General features: G+C 40.4%; 1 protein-coding gene across 2 annotated transcripts in view; it reads right to left on the minus strand.

Moving 5' to 3' along the window:
* The window catches only part of LIMCH1 (LIM and calponin homology domains 1), a 299516-nt gene that overhangs the window by 154902 nt on the left and 128393 nt on the right, over positions 1–16221 (minus strand). For both annotated transcript variants that reach the window (XM_087827676.1, XM_016206753.2), the window contains exon 3: positions 6176–6245. In XM_087827676.1, coding sequence (XP_087683802.1) covers positions 6176–6245 — 70 coding nt within the window. The remainder of the gene's footprint in view (positions 1–6175; positions 6246–16221) is intronic.

Raw genomic sequence — 16221 nt, forward strand, 5'->3', positions numbered from 1 at the left:
CGGAAAGGTATTTTGAGGGGATTGGCCAAAAGGAAGAAAAAAGTGATGACCTAAAAAAGTGAGTCTGTTTCCCCCACTTTCTCACAAGAGGTAAAATAATGTCATTTACATGTGTTCCATTGTTAACTGGGAACACTCGTCAGTAACACAACCAAGGACAAGGGTGGCCTGGGCTTTGGAGCCATCTCAGCTTTTACAATTTCTGTGATCTTGGGCAAATAATTCCTGCTTACAAACCCATATGTCCTCAACTGTAAAATGAATATATCAAAGATGCCCTTTCAGCTGTAAAATTCTCTTTTTCTCAGATTGCTTTCGTGCTCATGGATTCACATGCAAGATCAAGCAAATATTTAATGACAGCTCTAGGAAGGTTCAGCTCCCAAGGGCAGAATCCCCAAACATCATCTACTTCCAATTATACTTTACACGTGTGTGCATACAAACATACACACACGCACACATACAATGGGTATTACAATTAAAACGTGGGCAAAAGAAGGCTTAATTTCAAAACTATTGTAAGCAAGGATTTCAGGCATTTGTGTTTCTTGCACAAAGTCTAACGTTTCTGGAATGAAACAGAATTTAGCATGATCTCTGATGACCATTAAATTGAGTTTCAGGATGTGGCTTGATTGTGCAATACTAAAGGGCAGTATTTTTTAAAGCCTTTGGTATGCCAAAACCTAAATTTGAGGTCCCTCTCTCTGGCAATAGCTAACGGTATCACTAACACCTAAAAAAGAATGCAAGCATCTGCAGGCAGTCACCACGCGGCTTCATATGTCAGCAATCGTTACAGAAGAAATGCAGACCCAGATCCAGGGTCTCTGCATTCTTGCCAGGAAATGATTTTCAACTACTTTGTTTTAACACCTTCACCCCTGAATTCTTTGTAACCACAGCTCAACTCAGGGGCTAAAATACACCTATTCATGCCTTTGTAAAATCTACACGTGTTTATAATTTGGGATTTCTATGTGAAAACACACTTTTCTATTTATCTTCAAGTCAAGCAGCTGGGGCATCTTAATGGATTCTTCTCAACACCAGGCCATTAGGACACACAGCCGTGGGTTCCGGGCCTGGAAAACCCTCTGGTGATGCTTCTTAGATTGCCAGGGTCCCTGCTACTGAGGACTCTTGGTCAATAGATGGGCAATGGCCTGTCAACCCCCTGACAGAGTAGAAACCAACCTGGGAGCCTGCAGGTGCTTGTGAGGAGCTCTGTCTGCACTTTCCTGACAGTCCAAATACAGGAGGAGAAAGCCTTGTGAAGAGTACACTCACACAAGAGGCCGCATCTCTCTAACCCAAGATGGTCTCTGCTACCTTCCAATGTACTGCTTGTTTGAGTCCCCCCCTCAGAAAAATAAGAGAATTAATGTTTTTTATGACCTTTTAAAAATTTTTATTACTGATTTGAGAGAGATGAAGAGATAGGGGGAGGGAGAGGGAGAGAGAGAGAGACTGAGAGATTTGTTGTCCACTTATTTACGCTTTCATTGGTTGCTTCTTGTATGTGCCCTGTCCGGGTATAGAACAATTCAACTTTGGTGGATCGGGACGACACGCTAACCAGCTGAGCTACCCGGCCAGAGCTTAGAGAATTAATCTTTTAACTCCCAACTTTTTATATTATAAATTTTTAAGCCTACCAAAAAGCTGCAAGATTAGTGTCAAGACAACTGTACACTTTTTATTCAGATCCAACATTTTACTGCATTCCCCTTTTCTCTCCCTCCTTCCTTTTCTCTCTCCTCCTGTCTCCCCCGCTCTCTGTCCATGTGTATGTGTATATAAAATTATGCACTATATGCACAAACTTCTTTTTGCTGAACAATTTGAAGATTAGTTGGACATACTGTGACAGTTTCTCTCTAAATTCTCCAGCTTGTGTACCTCCCAACATCAAGAGTATTCTCCTATGAATGCAACTATTTTTGACAAGATGCTTTATCACAAGAACAAAATTCAACACTGAGAGAATACTATTATCTAATATTCGATCCACACTCAAATTTCCCCAACTGTCCCAATAATGTCCATTACAGTTGCTCTTTCTCAATCAAGGATCACACATGGAATTTGGCTGTCATAGCTCCTTCTCTCCGTAGTCACCTTTCATCTGACACAATTTTCCAGACTTTGGGGGATGGGGAGGTATCTTTAATGACATGGACATGTTCAGGAGTGCAGGCCAGCTGGTTTATGGTACGTCCCATAAGAGCTACTCTGGCCGGGTAGCTCAGCTGGTTAGCGTGTCGTCCCGATCCACCAAAGTTGGATTTAGGGGAAATATTTTGGCAGATATTCTATCAAGGTGATGCTGTGACCTCTTGTGCATCACTAGGACACCTGACATCATCTGTACCCATTAAGGACACTGACAAGTTTGCTCATGGCAAATTTACTGCTTAAAGCTACAATGTCTTAACATGAATACTAAACCATGTACACACCTTTATTTCAAACTGTTAACCACAGTTATTCAAAATCTTACTCCCTGATAGCATATTCAGCACGGCTATCTTTTATCTCTCTAATACGCAGGGTGTCCCAAAAAAAGATATACACACTTTAACAGCTGATAGCTCAATTTTGAAAATGTATTTTAATAAATACTTCCTTTATAATTATTCAAAGTATGTGTATACATTTTTGGGCGACACCCTATATTAAGTCACTTTCTCCTAAACCTGGAGATGCTAACTCTATTGTATAATAACAGAATATACAGACGCTAAACACTAAAGGTTTCATCAAGAAGGTGGTTGGTTTTGCATTGGGTCTTGATAAATAAGTAAGATTTTGTCAAGAAGAGCAGGGGGACAGTATTATATTCATAAGAAGTATCGTGAGAAAAGGCATCATACATGAGAATGAATGTTTGAGGGACTGTGAGTTGACTATAATAAACCAGGCAAAAGACGAGAAAGGCCTGCTCCTTGTCTAGTGGCCAAGGAAAAGTGGACCAGTAGACAGATTCGAAAAAGTTGTCAAAAATCTCTGATAGAGGAACAAGGACAACTGTATGTCTATGATGCCTTTACTGATATAGGGAAATAGGGGGGCAGGAGTGTCATTTAAATTTAATTTGAATATGTTAAGTGTGAGATGCTGGTAGGACATTCAGATGGAGCTGCCCTATAAACAGAACAAGAGGTCTGGAGTTCAGAAAAAACTTGGTGAGAAACAATGATTTGGGTCAATGCTTTGAAGAGTTGAAGTCATGAAGACAGACAAGAACATGAGTGTAGAAAGGGAACAGGGAACAGGTTTGAAGAGAGAACCCTAGAAGAACATTAACAGAATGAGAGATGGGGAGCAGAAGGGTGGTAAGTCTGTTTCTTGCCAGGACTAGATTTTGGAAATGTTGACCTAAAGGTAATTGGAAGACAGGAAAAGAGTTTGACCAGATTTATAGATTCAGGGTATCGGTAAATGGGCAGTAATTAACTATACCTAGGTAAGGATTCTTTACTCTAATTACCTGGAGATAGTATCAGATCCTACAGGTTAAGGGCTCATTCCCACAAGACTGCCCCTGCTCCAAATGCCAACTACAAGTCCAGGTTGTCACCTGTGCTCCTGAGCAGTTGACTATAATCAGAGGTTTCCATGAACCCCTCCTTGGGTTCAATTAATTTGTTAGAGTGGCTCACAGTGAAACATTTACTTATGTTTACCAGTTTATTATAAAAGATATTACAAAGGACACAGATGAACAGCTAGATAAAAAAGTATATAGAGCAACATGTGTGGGAAAGGACATGGAGCTTCCATGCTCTCTGGGCACACGACTCTCCCTAAATCTCCATGGGCTCAGCAACCTGCAAGCTCTCTGACCCCATCCTTTCTGGTTTTTATGGAGACTTTATTACATAAGCATGATTGATTAAATCATTGGCCAGTGGTGATTAAATTTAATCTCCATCATCTCTCTCCTTCCTGGAGGTTGGGGGTGGAGTAGGGCCGAAAGTTCCAACTCTCTAATCACCTGGCTGGTTCCCCTGGCGACCAGCCCTCATCCTTGGGGGGAAGGTGGGATTTCCAAAAGTCACCACATTAACATAAACTCAGGTGTGGCTGAATGGGGCTTGCTATGAATAAAAAGACCCACCTTCAACCTTTATGAAACTGAAGCAATTTCAGGAACCAATGACAAAAAAACAAGTATCATTCGAAGATGCTCCCATTGCTCTTCTTGCTTAGGAAACTCAAGAGGTTTAAGAGCTCTGTGCCAGAAGTGGACAAAGGCCAAATATATATATCTCGTATTATAAATCACGACACCACAATAACAAATTGGTATGGAAAATGAAAGTAAGTGGGGACATGTTAGTTGGAAAAGGGCGAGGAAAAGGAAAAGTGACGGGAAGGACAAAGTGGGAAGGAAATTCAAATGAAGAAGGAAAGGGAAATAAAAGTCAAGGTTATAAACGGAGGAAAGCAACTGATGCCCCCTTGTTATCTTGAATCAAATTGCCTGCCCGCTTCAAAACAGAAGCCATATGTAAAAAACAACATTTGACCTACAGTAAGAAATGATACAAAGGTCAATGCACATGTCCCATACCCTCAAGTTTTACTAGAATTATTTTTGATTCACATTTTAAATTAAGGGTTTAAAGCCCTTTTCTCCTTAGCTTCTGGTCTCAGAGCAGCTTGCTTCTATTCACATGGATTTTACCAGGGCCCCTTTTTTTTACTTCATCCTGCAAGTTTTGCTCCTATGACCTTAAATCCTGGAGCTCCAACATCAGGAGATGCCACATGCCTGGGGCCAAACAGAAATTTGTCAGTATCATTAAGACTATGGCCTTAATGTTTGTAAGATGTGAAGTTAATAAAAAGTTTTAAAATTACATATTATATATTAATATATGCAATATATAATATACATATATAGATTGATTATTCATAAAATTTTCAGATTCATTCCTTCCAAATCTATCATCTATCTGTCTATCTAGCTATCTATCTAATCTATCTATCTGTCTATCAACTTACTTGGTTACATGACTCTGATGAACAAAATTGGCAGGACTTTTAATGACTAATTATTAACTTACTACTAACGAGTATGGGAAATAAAATGCATTCACAGAAATAGCAATTCATACAATTAAAAAATCCATTTCATTCAACTTGCTAAAACCATGTACTTATTACCACCATGACCCTTACAGTTCTCAAACACAATTGAGTTCCTTTTTTTTTTTCATTAGTCATTGCGCTAGGGCTATAAAACTTTTCAATAACAATCAGTAAGGTCTATGTGGGAGCCTGCCTAAATTCTTGACATTTTTCTAATTGTTTTCTGCAAAACCACACGCACAGAAGGCGGTCACAATGGAAACAGTCAGTGAGTCATTTACCAGGGCATATACATTCTCAGCTTTTTGTGCACACACGTGTGTGTGTATGTACACGTACCAAGTTCCTTCCACAACTAAGATGTGTTTGTCTTCTTGATCTTCCACCTTTTCTACACAAAAGGCAACATCAATTAAATAATTAAAATTAGTTGCCAGGAATTATGAAACGTGTCAATGCAGGGGGAAAAATCCTGCTTCTGACCATATGTGAACACATGAACTTATCTGTTTTAGATGGGTAGGTTCAGAAGGGCAAGGGCTTTGCTTAAACAATTCTTCCAGATGATGTTAGGGTCATCTTAGTGTCCACTGTATCTTTAGAAGACTTGAGCCACAAATGCGGCATTTAAACACAAGTAGATTTTTAAGATTGAAAACAGCAATTCATCATGAAAGTCCTGCTTGTTAATCATGAAATTCTCCTCTCTACCTCTTCTCCTGTCCACTGCAGGGGCATGCAGTGAAAAACTGAAATAAGAAACCATAATTGCAATCACCTTCCTGCCCTGGGGTCAACCTAATTATCTACCTCTCAACCTAAAACAAATTTACCTCTTTAAAAATAAAGGTCCTTATCACTCATGGGAAAAATACAAACAAAGATTAAGATGACATTTAGGCATAACTGCAATCTTTCAGTTTTAAGTGACCCCTTAGTTTAATGGCTTCAATGCATTCTCATTCAAGTAGAATATATACTGCGGGAGAGAACTGTAATAAATGACACTGTCATGACCCTTAGGGTAGAGCAAAGGAATATTGGAAAATAAATCTCAATTCTGGATACTCACCAATCCTGCAATGGGGGTAGGCAATCTATTGATCTTTTTAACAAGTCCTGGCTTTATCGCATTCAGCAACCTGTCATGAAAAAGGCAGAATGTCAAATGAGACATAAAGCAAGATGGATCGTACAAATCACCTTTATCCAGGGCTACAGCTAAATTGCTGAATAGGAAAAGCAGTGAATTTAAAGCACGTGGTAAATCTTCATAATCTATGAGCCTCAGTGCATACGAGTGAAGAGCTTTGCCAACATCAAGGCTGTCCGTGGCAGGTGAAGTTCTGGAATTTGGAAATGTTGCAAGAAAAGAAGGGACGGAGGCTGGGAGATGCTTCAAGGGAAAGGACAAACATGGGAGCTGGATGGAGGTTGGGAGGGAATTGCCTAGGACTGAAGCCAGCCATTACTACATAGACAAGGCTTGTTCCCAATTCTCCTGGCTAAGGCAGGGATCTCTCCAGGGATAGGCCAAGTTCAGAGACCAACATCTATCTTCCCAAATAATTTGCCAAAATTTATTCTATCTCCAGACACTCTTGCTCTTTGAGGGGAGTCACTTGTTAAATGTGGTTGAGCTTCCTTTATGAAAGGGAAGATATGTTTAGCAAGAGGTTAACCAATCATGTCCTGAAGATCTTAAACAAGGCTGACCACAATTCCCTAGGTACAAAAGATATGTGAGCAAAACATTTTTGGGGCAAAGTTTGAAATCACATAAAAATGGTAATACGACAAGGGGAATGCAAGAGAAAAAAAACAACTACTTGTCTTCAGAAAATATCAATTCAGAGTGAAAAGAAAGGAAGGAGGGAGGGCAACTTGTAAAACTAAAATAGTGTTGGCATCAGGGTGATGTGGTGGAATGTAGCATTTGCAAGCCAGGTTATCATAAAGGGATACTGAAGGTAAAGGGATGTAGAATGGAAGCATTTATTCCCACATTCAGGAATCAAGGAGAGGCAATCAGGCAACTTATCTCAGGAAACAGTGCAAAGAGAAACTCAGGGCAGGAATTTATTATAATTCAGGGGTCAGCAAGCTTTAACCCATGGGACAAATTGGCCCAATGCCCATTTTGATAAAAAGCTTTACTGGAAAACAGCCATGCCTGTTCATTTACGTATTGTCTACGGATGCTTTTGTGCAAAGCTGAGTCGTTACGAGAGAGAACATATGGTGCACAAAGCATATGATTTTTACTATTTGGCCCTTTACAGAAAAAGTTTGCCAACCTCTATTATACAGGCATACCTTGGAGATATTGCAGGTTTGGTTCCAGACCAGCGCCATAAAGTGAGTACTGCAACAAAGTGAGTCAAAATCTTTTTGCTGATAAAGGATCTTGCCTTACATTTATAAATATTAAACATCTGTGCAGAATAAAAATGAAGCGCAATAAAATGAGGTATGCCTATAATTCATGCAATCCAAGATTACAGTCAGTTATGAAGAACCTATGCTTGATAGATTTCTACAAATCAATAATTAAAGATTCTTTGAAATACTACAATGGTTAGTCTTGAATGCAGCCTGTATGTGACTTTGACACCACTATGCATTACTCTATTAAGAAATGTCTCTACAGTGGTTAGGACAGGAAGGGCATTCTGTTTTACACCAAGGGCTTTGCCTGTTCTCGGTAACTTTCACACTGTGATTCCAACATGCTGCCACCAACAGGAACACCCAGAGGGGACACGTGCCTTTTTGCCCACCAAGAGCCAAAATGGAAGTCTTTTCATGAACTCACTTAGTTTTAACCATGAATTTAATCTTTTTAAAAAGTGCTTCTTTGTAACTTATTTTGGAATTGTTATAACTTACTTATATTTATAAGAAGCTAGAAGGCAACTTGCTCACTCTCATTCTATAGTTTAGAAAATTGAGGCCTAAGAACCCTGGGGCCTGATGAGGATGAAACAGCAGCCTCCCCAGAGCTGAGGAGCGGTGCAGTCAGGCCAGCACCCAGCCTCGTGGGTCAGCACGCTCCCACACAGGGGTAAGGCCCCGCATCTTGGGGTTTAAAATACACACATACATGTGATGTCTCCAAAGCAATTTTTAAATAGCGAGAATTGTGAAGATACATGATTTTTCTCACTAGTTCTTAACAATGTCATTTTAAACTGGATTTTAAACTAGTATTTGTGCCCAGTACTGGTAATTTAAAAGGAATCAAAAGGGTATTTGGTAAAGCCTAAGTCTTGCTGTCACCCTAGTCCCACAAGGCTCCAGAAGATAACCTTAAAGAATTTCCACAGAAAATGTATAAAGATACATATGATTTTTTTAAAAAAAGACAAATGCAGTGCCCTGGCCAGTGTGGCTCAGTTGGTTGAGCGTTGTCCCATGCACTAAGAGGTCACCGGTTCGATTCCCGGTCGGGGCATATGCCCAGGTTTCAGGCTCCATCCTGGGTTGGGGAATTGCAAGAGGCAGCCAATAGATGTTTTACTCTCACATTGGTGTTTCTTTCTCTTTCCCCGTTTTCCTTCTTCTCTCTCTAAAAATCAATTTAAAAATCTTTAAAAAAAAAAAAAAAGACAGATGTAGAATGTAATACACACTGTCCTACACCTTGTCTTTCTCCTAATGACACGTCTTGGAGGTTGAACAATCTGTTTTGGAAACTGTGCTGTATCAGTACATGTGGACTTATGTCTTTTTTAAAAATTTATCTTTATTGTTGAAAGTATTACAGATGCCCCCTTCTTATCCCCTCACTGACCCCCTCCACCTTAACAGCTGTGGACTACAGACTGAGGGAGCTGGCAGGAGGGTGAAAGCATTGGCTCTGGAATCCAACCAACAGAATCCAAAACCCTGCTGGTCATTCATTAGGGTTGTTACTTCAGGAAAGCCCATGAACTTCAGTTTCCTCAGCTGCAACATAAAATATAATAGTACCAATTGCATGAATGTCACTGAGGCTTAAATGTGACAAAAGATGTGAGAAGTGAACATAGAGCCTGGTAGTTACTAAGTTCTCTATAAATGTTTCTCTACACGTGTGTGCATTTATACTAATTCAATTCACAACATTTGAGATCAACCACTTTCTCTAATATTTTAGATTTTTCTAATGAAATAAAATATCATTGCCACCAGATATCCCCAAGCTTTTTGCTAAACCAAAGTAGGAAAAAACAACAAATACCCTACCAAAAAAAAAAATCGTAAGTTAAAAATCACCTTTTAAAGAGGCACTCTTTTATCATCTATGTCTAAGACCTGTATTAAAAATGTTAGTATGATGGCTCCACCAAGTCCTCTTTTATACATGTTTTTATTTTAAACAGTCTTAAATACTTCATTATATTCATTCTTTGTAGAATTATACTTATATGGGAGAATTCTTTCCTGTGACATGAAGTTGTAAAAAAACAGAAACAAAAACAAAAAACAACAACTATAATGCTAGTCCTTAATTAAAAGAGCAACAAAAATCTATGATATCTATCAAAATTTGTAATTACAAATTAAAAAATAAAGAGCCAAAGTGCTCTTAAATACCTGGAATACGTTCAAGATCAAGACAGGTGTGTGTTTTTCATATAAACATTGCCCCAGTTTCATACACAGTTTACAGTACACAACAACTGAATTCACACTGCACAAATGCCAAGCACCTGCTTATCTTGTATTTTCCTTAAACTGATGGCATTTTTTGTGTATATTAGGAGTGAAATGAGAAGTTTCACAATATAGCTATGAGTAAGAGCCAAGGCTCTTTATTTGCAATTTTATTAAAAACCACTATCGCTTCTCTGTGTAACTTAAAACATAAATATTTTCCATAAATACTTATTGATGACATGCTTTAAAGCAATGATAATGATGATACTTTATATTTATGAATCTTCTGGGATGCGTTGTCCCCCGTCTTTTCTATAGAGACAGGTCATGTATTTATTTCACCATTTTTGTAAAAGAAAAGACTAAGCCCCAAACAGATGTGAAGACTTCCCCAGGGACATGCCCAGCTAGTCTGCAGCACACTGAGACAGTCTCCATGTCTGAGGCCAGTCATTTCAATCCATAACTTGGAGCTTTAGAAAGTCCAGCATTAGTATGTAATCAAAACACAAATCAACACATACACCACCACTCCCAACAAAAAACAAAACCCCAAACAAAAACTGTCTAAATACAATGGGATAATATCAACACTAGGTGGGAATGAAAAGAAAATAGAGGGTGTCTGCTGGAAGATAGTGTAACACACATCAGATCCAAGTTGACCTACAACATCAACATGAGGTGTTTCAGAGGATGGTCATTCACTCCCCACTAAGCAGAACCCCACACCAACTTCCCACCCGTGGTCTGTGCTCCCCAAAACCGATAGCTAGAAGGCCTGAACAGGTAGTTTGCTCCCTCCAGCTATTAATAGATTATCTTTGTACTCCTCTAAAGACATTTCTGGGAGATTAGTATAATTCTACACAACAAAAAAGTAAACATTTGTAGTAATACATGTCATTTGCATTAAATATACCCACAACTACAAACAAAAATAAAGATAATAAAAAATTGATGTGGGAGCTAGTTAGGATGAACTATTTTCTGGTATTTATCCTGCAGTTATTTATCAAGTGCCTGCCGTGTGTGACACACGATTCTAGGCCCAGGGAAGCAACAGTGAGCAAGATATGCAAAGGTCCTGCTCTTCGGAACTTCTCATCTTGGTAAACAGGCAGAGCAGTGGCAGACACAGAAAATCAACGAGCAGATAAATGAGAAGGAAATTTCAGATCGCATAAGCACTGGGAGGGCGAGCATTGTAACAGGTCGTGCGGGTGGAACTTTAATTGGGTGGTCAGAAGGCAACTCTGGGAGCTGACATTTGAGGAAAAAATGGAATGATACAAAGGTATTAGCCAAGGAGAGACTGAAGATAAGAGTTCCAGACAATCTGAACAGTTAGTAGAAAGGCCTGAAGGCAGGAGTGGGCGTGGAATATGCAAGGGCCAATGTAGCCACGCAGAGCACTGGAGTGGAAGGAGACAGATGACATGGGAGCCAAGGTACAAGCAACATCCAGGCCCAGGTAAGGTGTCTAATTATCTCCTAAACACGCTGTACTCAAAAGTACATCCTAAGACTCTAAAGACAGAGACTGAGATACTCTGATTTATAATTTTAAATCACCACAATATGAAAATAAGTAAAACATAAATTTACAACTGTATTCGTGTAGGAAATTTTTGCTTATTAAAAATCACGGGTATCAGAAAGTATAGATAAATAAAACATCACAAATAACTTTTAATACTCATCTTAATGAAGAGAAAGGTGCAGTGAATTTGGAGGAAGTGGACAAGGTTTACAGGTAAATCCAACACATGTTAACTATGAGCTACCACACTGGGAAGTGGCTTGATCAGAGTCACAGTTTTCCCTTTAATAAAATGGGAATTTAAAAACCACATCTTCCATCCAGGATTGTGGTGAGAAGCGAACGGGACAATGTGTTGCTGGCACTCGGTAAATGGAAACTACATATTCACACTCATTTAATATACTGCGTATGTCCCTTTTTGCTAGGTAAGTGCAAGTTATTTTAGTTTCAACTTTTCCATTGGCCAGCTGCCAAAGACTAAAATAAGTTTTATTTATTTTCTTTTTCTGGCCACCTTTGGATAAAAATCTCACATAAATGAATCAAGTCAATAAACAGTGTAGCTTGCCTAATATATGTCTGGTAAGAAACATCTAAAAACAGGAAAAAAAATTATGATCTTGGATAATCTCTGATTACAAAAGAAGTTAATGGCATTGAAGGTAAGCAAAACTACATGTGTTTCTTATATGATACAAATTAAATGGTGTCTACTAAACTCTTATATCCTAAGTCTAAAACATACTGGTCACCTATTTCAAGGAAGGCTATCTCATATTTTCCTTCATGTACTCAACAAATATTTATTGAGCTTGCATAATGTTCTGGCCCAAAGTTGGGCATGGGGGACACAAGGGAAGACAGGGCAGACCCCAGGTCTCTCCCTCTTGGGAAATGCTCACAATAGGTAAAACCCACAGGAAGACCAGAACTGTGCACAGTGTGGCTCACTGTCATAGCACCTAATGCACACCCATCTTGAGTTGTCAGGAAGGTGAACTAAAGACGTGCTCTGAACACATTCTACAGAGCACAGAATACAGTTCTCAAAAGATTAACGATCAGAGTCCTGAAACAACTGCTGAGTCATCAAGAATGATGCCAATATTCTAATTAGAACACAGGCTGCACTTGATAACTGTGTAATACATTGCGGTAGCCTTGAAATCATTCTTTAATGCTTATAAAATACAAACTGAAGAAATTTGTTTCTATTTGCAATTAACAAAACCCCATCTCAAATGCCTACTTTGGGAAAAAGTGGTTCTGTTTTGTTTGTTTTTTTAAAAAATATGTTTTTACTGATTTCAGAGAGAGAAAGGGAGGGGGAGAGAGAGAAACATCAATGATGAGAGTCACTGAGGGGCTGCCTCCTGCACGCCCCCTACTGGGGATCCAGCCTGAAACCCGGGCATGTGGAATTGAACAGTGACATCCTGGTTCCTAGGTCGGTGCTCAACCACTGAGCCACACCGGCCAGCAAAGTGGTTCTGTTTCAAACGGACTCTCCCAGCTTTTCAAGGGGCACAACACTGCAAATACTGCTACAAAGGACAGGTTATGAGACCATCCAGACATTAAGCATTATACCAATAAGCAGCTTATTTGTTATTGGAGTGTAATATAAACATTAAAGGTAAAATTTTCAAAGGATTGCAAAATTTAGCTTACTTTACAAGTCACTCAATTCAGGAATTCAAGTCTAATAATTATTCTAGAGTTTAGGGGAGGGCAGAGACACTATCTGGACCTTGAACACAAGGTTGGGGTATTCGTGCTTAATCTCACGGGAAATCACTTTATTCTTTGCAACAAAAGATTACATCATCATCTCATTTAGCTTGGTTTATACAGCTGCAACAGGCAACTACGATCACAAAATTACCTACTTTGTGTCCCTTTTAATTTGGCTCAATCCTGTTTTCCTATGTGGTTTCCTTGATCACTTTCTGGGTTTGACTAGGTGTTCTAGACAAGGGTCTATATGCTTTCATTTAATCTCACATGACAACTGTTTTTTAACCTAAGCATGAGATCAATTTAACCTTGACCATAAACCTGTTACTGATGTCATTTTTAAAGTTTTCTTTTTAGAGTTGCCTTGGCAAAAGCAGGAACATTAATAAACCTTCTGAAGTCAAGAAAAATTGACTAAAATAAGGGGAAAAGTGAAACCTGAACCAAAAGGGGAGTTTCATATGAACAAAATAGTGATGGAACGCAAATTGCCATCTTAATATCCACCAAATGTTTGAGGGGTGCTCTGCATTGTCCAGAATGTGTGAATTATAGGTCTGTTTAAGCCACTTGCCTTGAACATACCAAAAGAAAAGATCGGAAGAGCTTCAGAAGGCCTTTGCAGACTAGAAATTCCGAGAAATTGGGCCTATCTAGGGCTCAGCAGTGCTGAGATTATTCAGTACAGCTCTGCGGCAGTCTGCTCACCAAACTTGTCTCCTTTCCCTCCTGGGCACACAGCTAGGCTACATTTCCCAGGCTTATTTGCATTTTTTCTGTAGAGTACAACTGAGTTTTGGTCAATGGAGTGTGGGTAGAGTAATAGATATCACACCCAGGCCTGCCCCTGAAGTCTCTCCCAGGCAATTCTCCATGCTCTCTGAGTCTCCTCCCCACTGGTGCCCAGGAAGACCTTAGAAGTCATGTGTTGAGGGTGGAGTCTCTATTAGCTGGGGTCCCTGAACTACTGCCTGGAGCAGAGTCATCTCCACCCTTCCCTGCTGCCAAAGTTGGGCTACACGAGAGTGAGAAATACATTTCCATTGTATTAAACCACTGAGCATAAGGAGAGACATGGCACCCAGCATTACCTTAATTATTATAGCTCTCCAGGAGGGCTTTGTCCAGAAAATCCCTGTCCCCAAATGCAAAACTGAACCCCTGGGCACAGCTTTTTCCCTAGGTCTGGCTGGGAAGGCAGCAGGAGGGAGAAGAGAGAAAATCTGGGACATTCTAAGCAAATGGACCCATTTCTATTTTCCTTCTTACATATCACTTCTGTTCTTTATACTAAAAAAAACCTGACACTAATGAAATAATCTATAAGCATGGAAGAGAATCTATGGCAGTTATCTGATATCTTGGAGTCCTTTTTGGTTCATTTCTAATCTGTCTCACAGGCCAATCTTTGCATGACCATTCTTGTTGTCTGGAAATTATGGAGTTTCTGGATTAGAAGAAACCTAAAACAATAAAATAATCTAGATAAGGAACCTGTCACAGCACATATCTGAGGCTTCTACATTTGAAGAGGGCTTTCCCATGTTTTACTTTTTGCTGTTCAATAACTAATCTCCAGCCACCCATCTCTGTCATCTTAATGGACTTGCCCACCACATGAAAACCGACCCCACCTAACCCGTGGCTTTGGCCAGGCTGCCTCCCTCCTCCAGTGACTCCCACAGGACTCCTCCCAGTGCCTCCACCTGAAATCAAGCCCCTTCACCCCCAAACTGCCTTTCCCATTTTGCCTCCCACTCAAGGTCCTCCCCACTTTTATAAGCTACATGTTTAAGATGACACATGATCAGCGAACTGTGAAAACTGGCGATACATGAACAGAATTTAGTATAACCAAATAAAACGAAGACTAAAGTTACTCTGACACAGGCAATGATACATGTAATCATTGTCGTGCTATGTGGTAATTATGGAAAAATGACTGTAATTAGTATTTCTTTTGCACAGCTAAAGCACGGTATTGCTGCGTTTCTTGTCAGGAGGGTGGACAGATAACTCGGAAAGAGAAATTGCTGTGGCATGGCTCTGAGAGCTTCTGTATCCAGACTGGAGTGGGGTAAGCAGCCAGCCCCTTGCTCCCCGATACTCCTTGAGCAAGAAGTGCTCAGGGCTAAGCGTTCCAGAACTGGGACCCATAAAATTCCAAGAGTAATAAGAGCCTCCTGGCACAGAAAGACCTGGGTTCAAATCCAACTCGGCAACTCGCTAGGCAAGTTATTTAAGTATTCAACATCAATGCCCCTCAGTGTCCTCCTCTGTAAAGTGGGGACAATAATACCTACGCATCATGGCACAAGAGTACAAGATATGCATGTAATAGGCTTGGCACAGGCCTGGCATAGAGCACATTACTGTCATCTCTTCCCCTCCCAGAAGGTTTCACCCCAGCTCTGCCCACAGGTGGGAGTCGATGGGTCAACTATTGGCTCGCGTCTCCTCCCACGTGTCCTGTCCGTGGCTCACGCTCGGTTGGGAGTTGGGAGAGATGAAAGGACAGAAGTGAGAGTATGAGATGATGTCAGGCCTGTTGGAGGGCAGGGCCACATGGGCGTAGTCCCTAAAACTGGGGATGGGGAGGAAGGAAGGGAGGGAGGGAGGGTGCCAACAAAGCAAAGGGAGCAAGAAGCTCCAAGGACATCTCGGCTGCACTGCAGCTGTGCCCACGCTGCCTCTGGTCCTGCTTCCCTGCCAAAGTCTAGTTTTCCTCTACCTCTTGCCAAGGCTCCTGTCTCCCTACCTAACTTGCCATCCTGCAGGCGATGGGGAAAGGCTAAGAGCTAAGAGGCCCTTTGCTATCCTAGAAAGGGGAGGTCAGCACTGAATGTGGCTAGTTAGAAGCCTGGCTTGATCTCCTATTAATTTCACATATTGTTATCAAACACCCCACACCAGGTGCCGAGCTAAGCCCACACCCCTCAGGGGACTGGGCTCTGCCGTGGGACTGACGCGATCTCAGATGTGGTGTGGATTACCTAAGGCTTCGTGAAGAACACGAGTTCTATGGGGCAATAACTTCCAAGATCTAAATGAGTGACTTGGAAAAGAACTTTGGAAACAAAGGATACACAGTAAGGTGGTAAGTTAAGGATGGGCATAGCAAGACAAGTGTAAAAAGCATTTCTGCTTGTCTTTGGCATGGCATTTTATTCAAATATTTGTGTTTGGTGCACAGC

This window comes from Miniopterus natalensis, chromosome 1, assembly GCF_054644295.1.
Source record: "Miniopterus natalensis isolate mMinNat1 chromosome 1, mMinNat1.hap1, whole genome shotgun sequence".
In the NCBI taxonomy this organism is placed as follows: Eukaryota; Metazoa; Chordata; class Mammalia; order Chiroptera; family Miniopteridae; genus Miniopterus; species Miniopterus natalensis.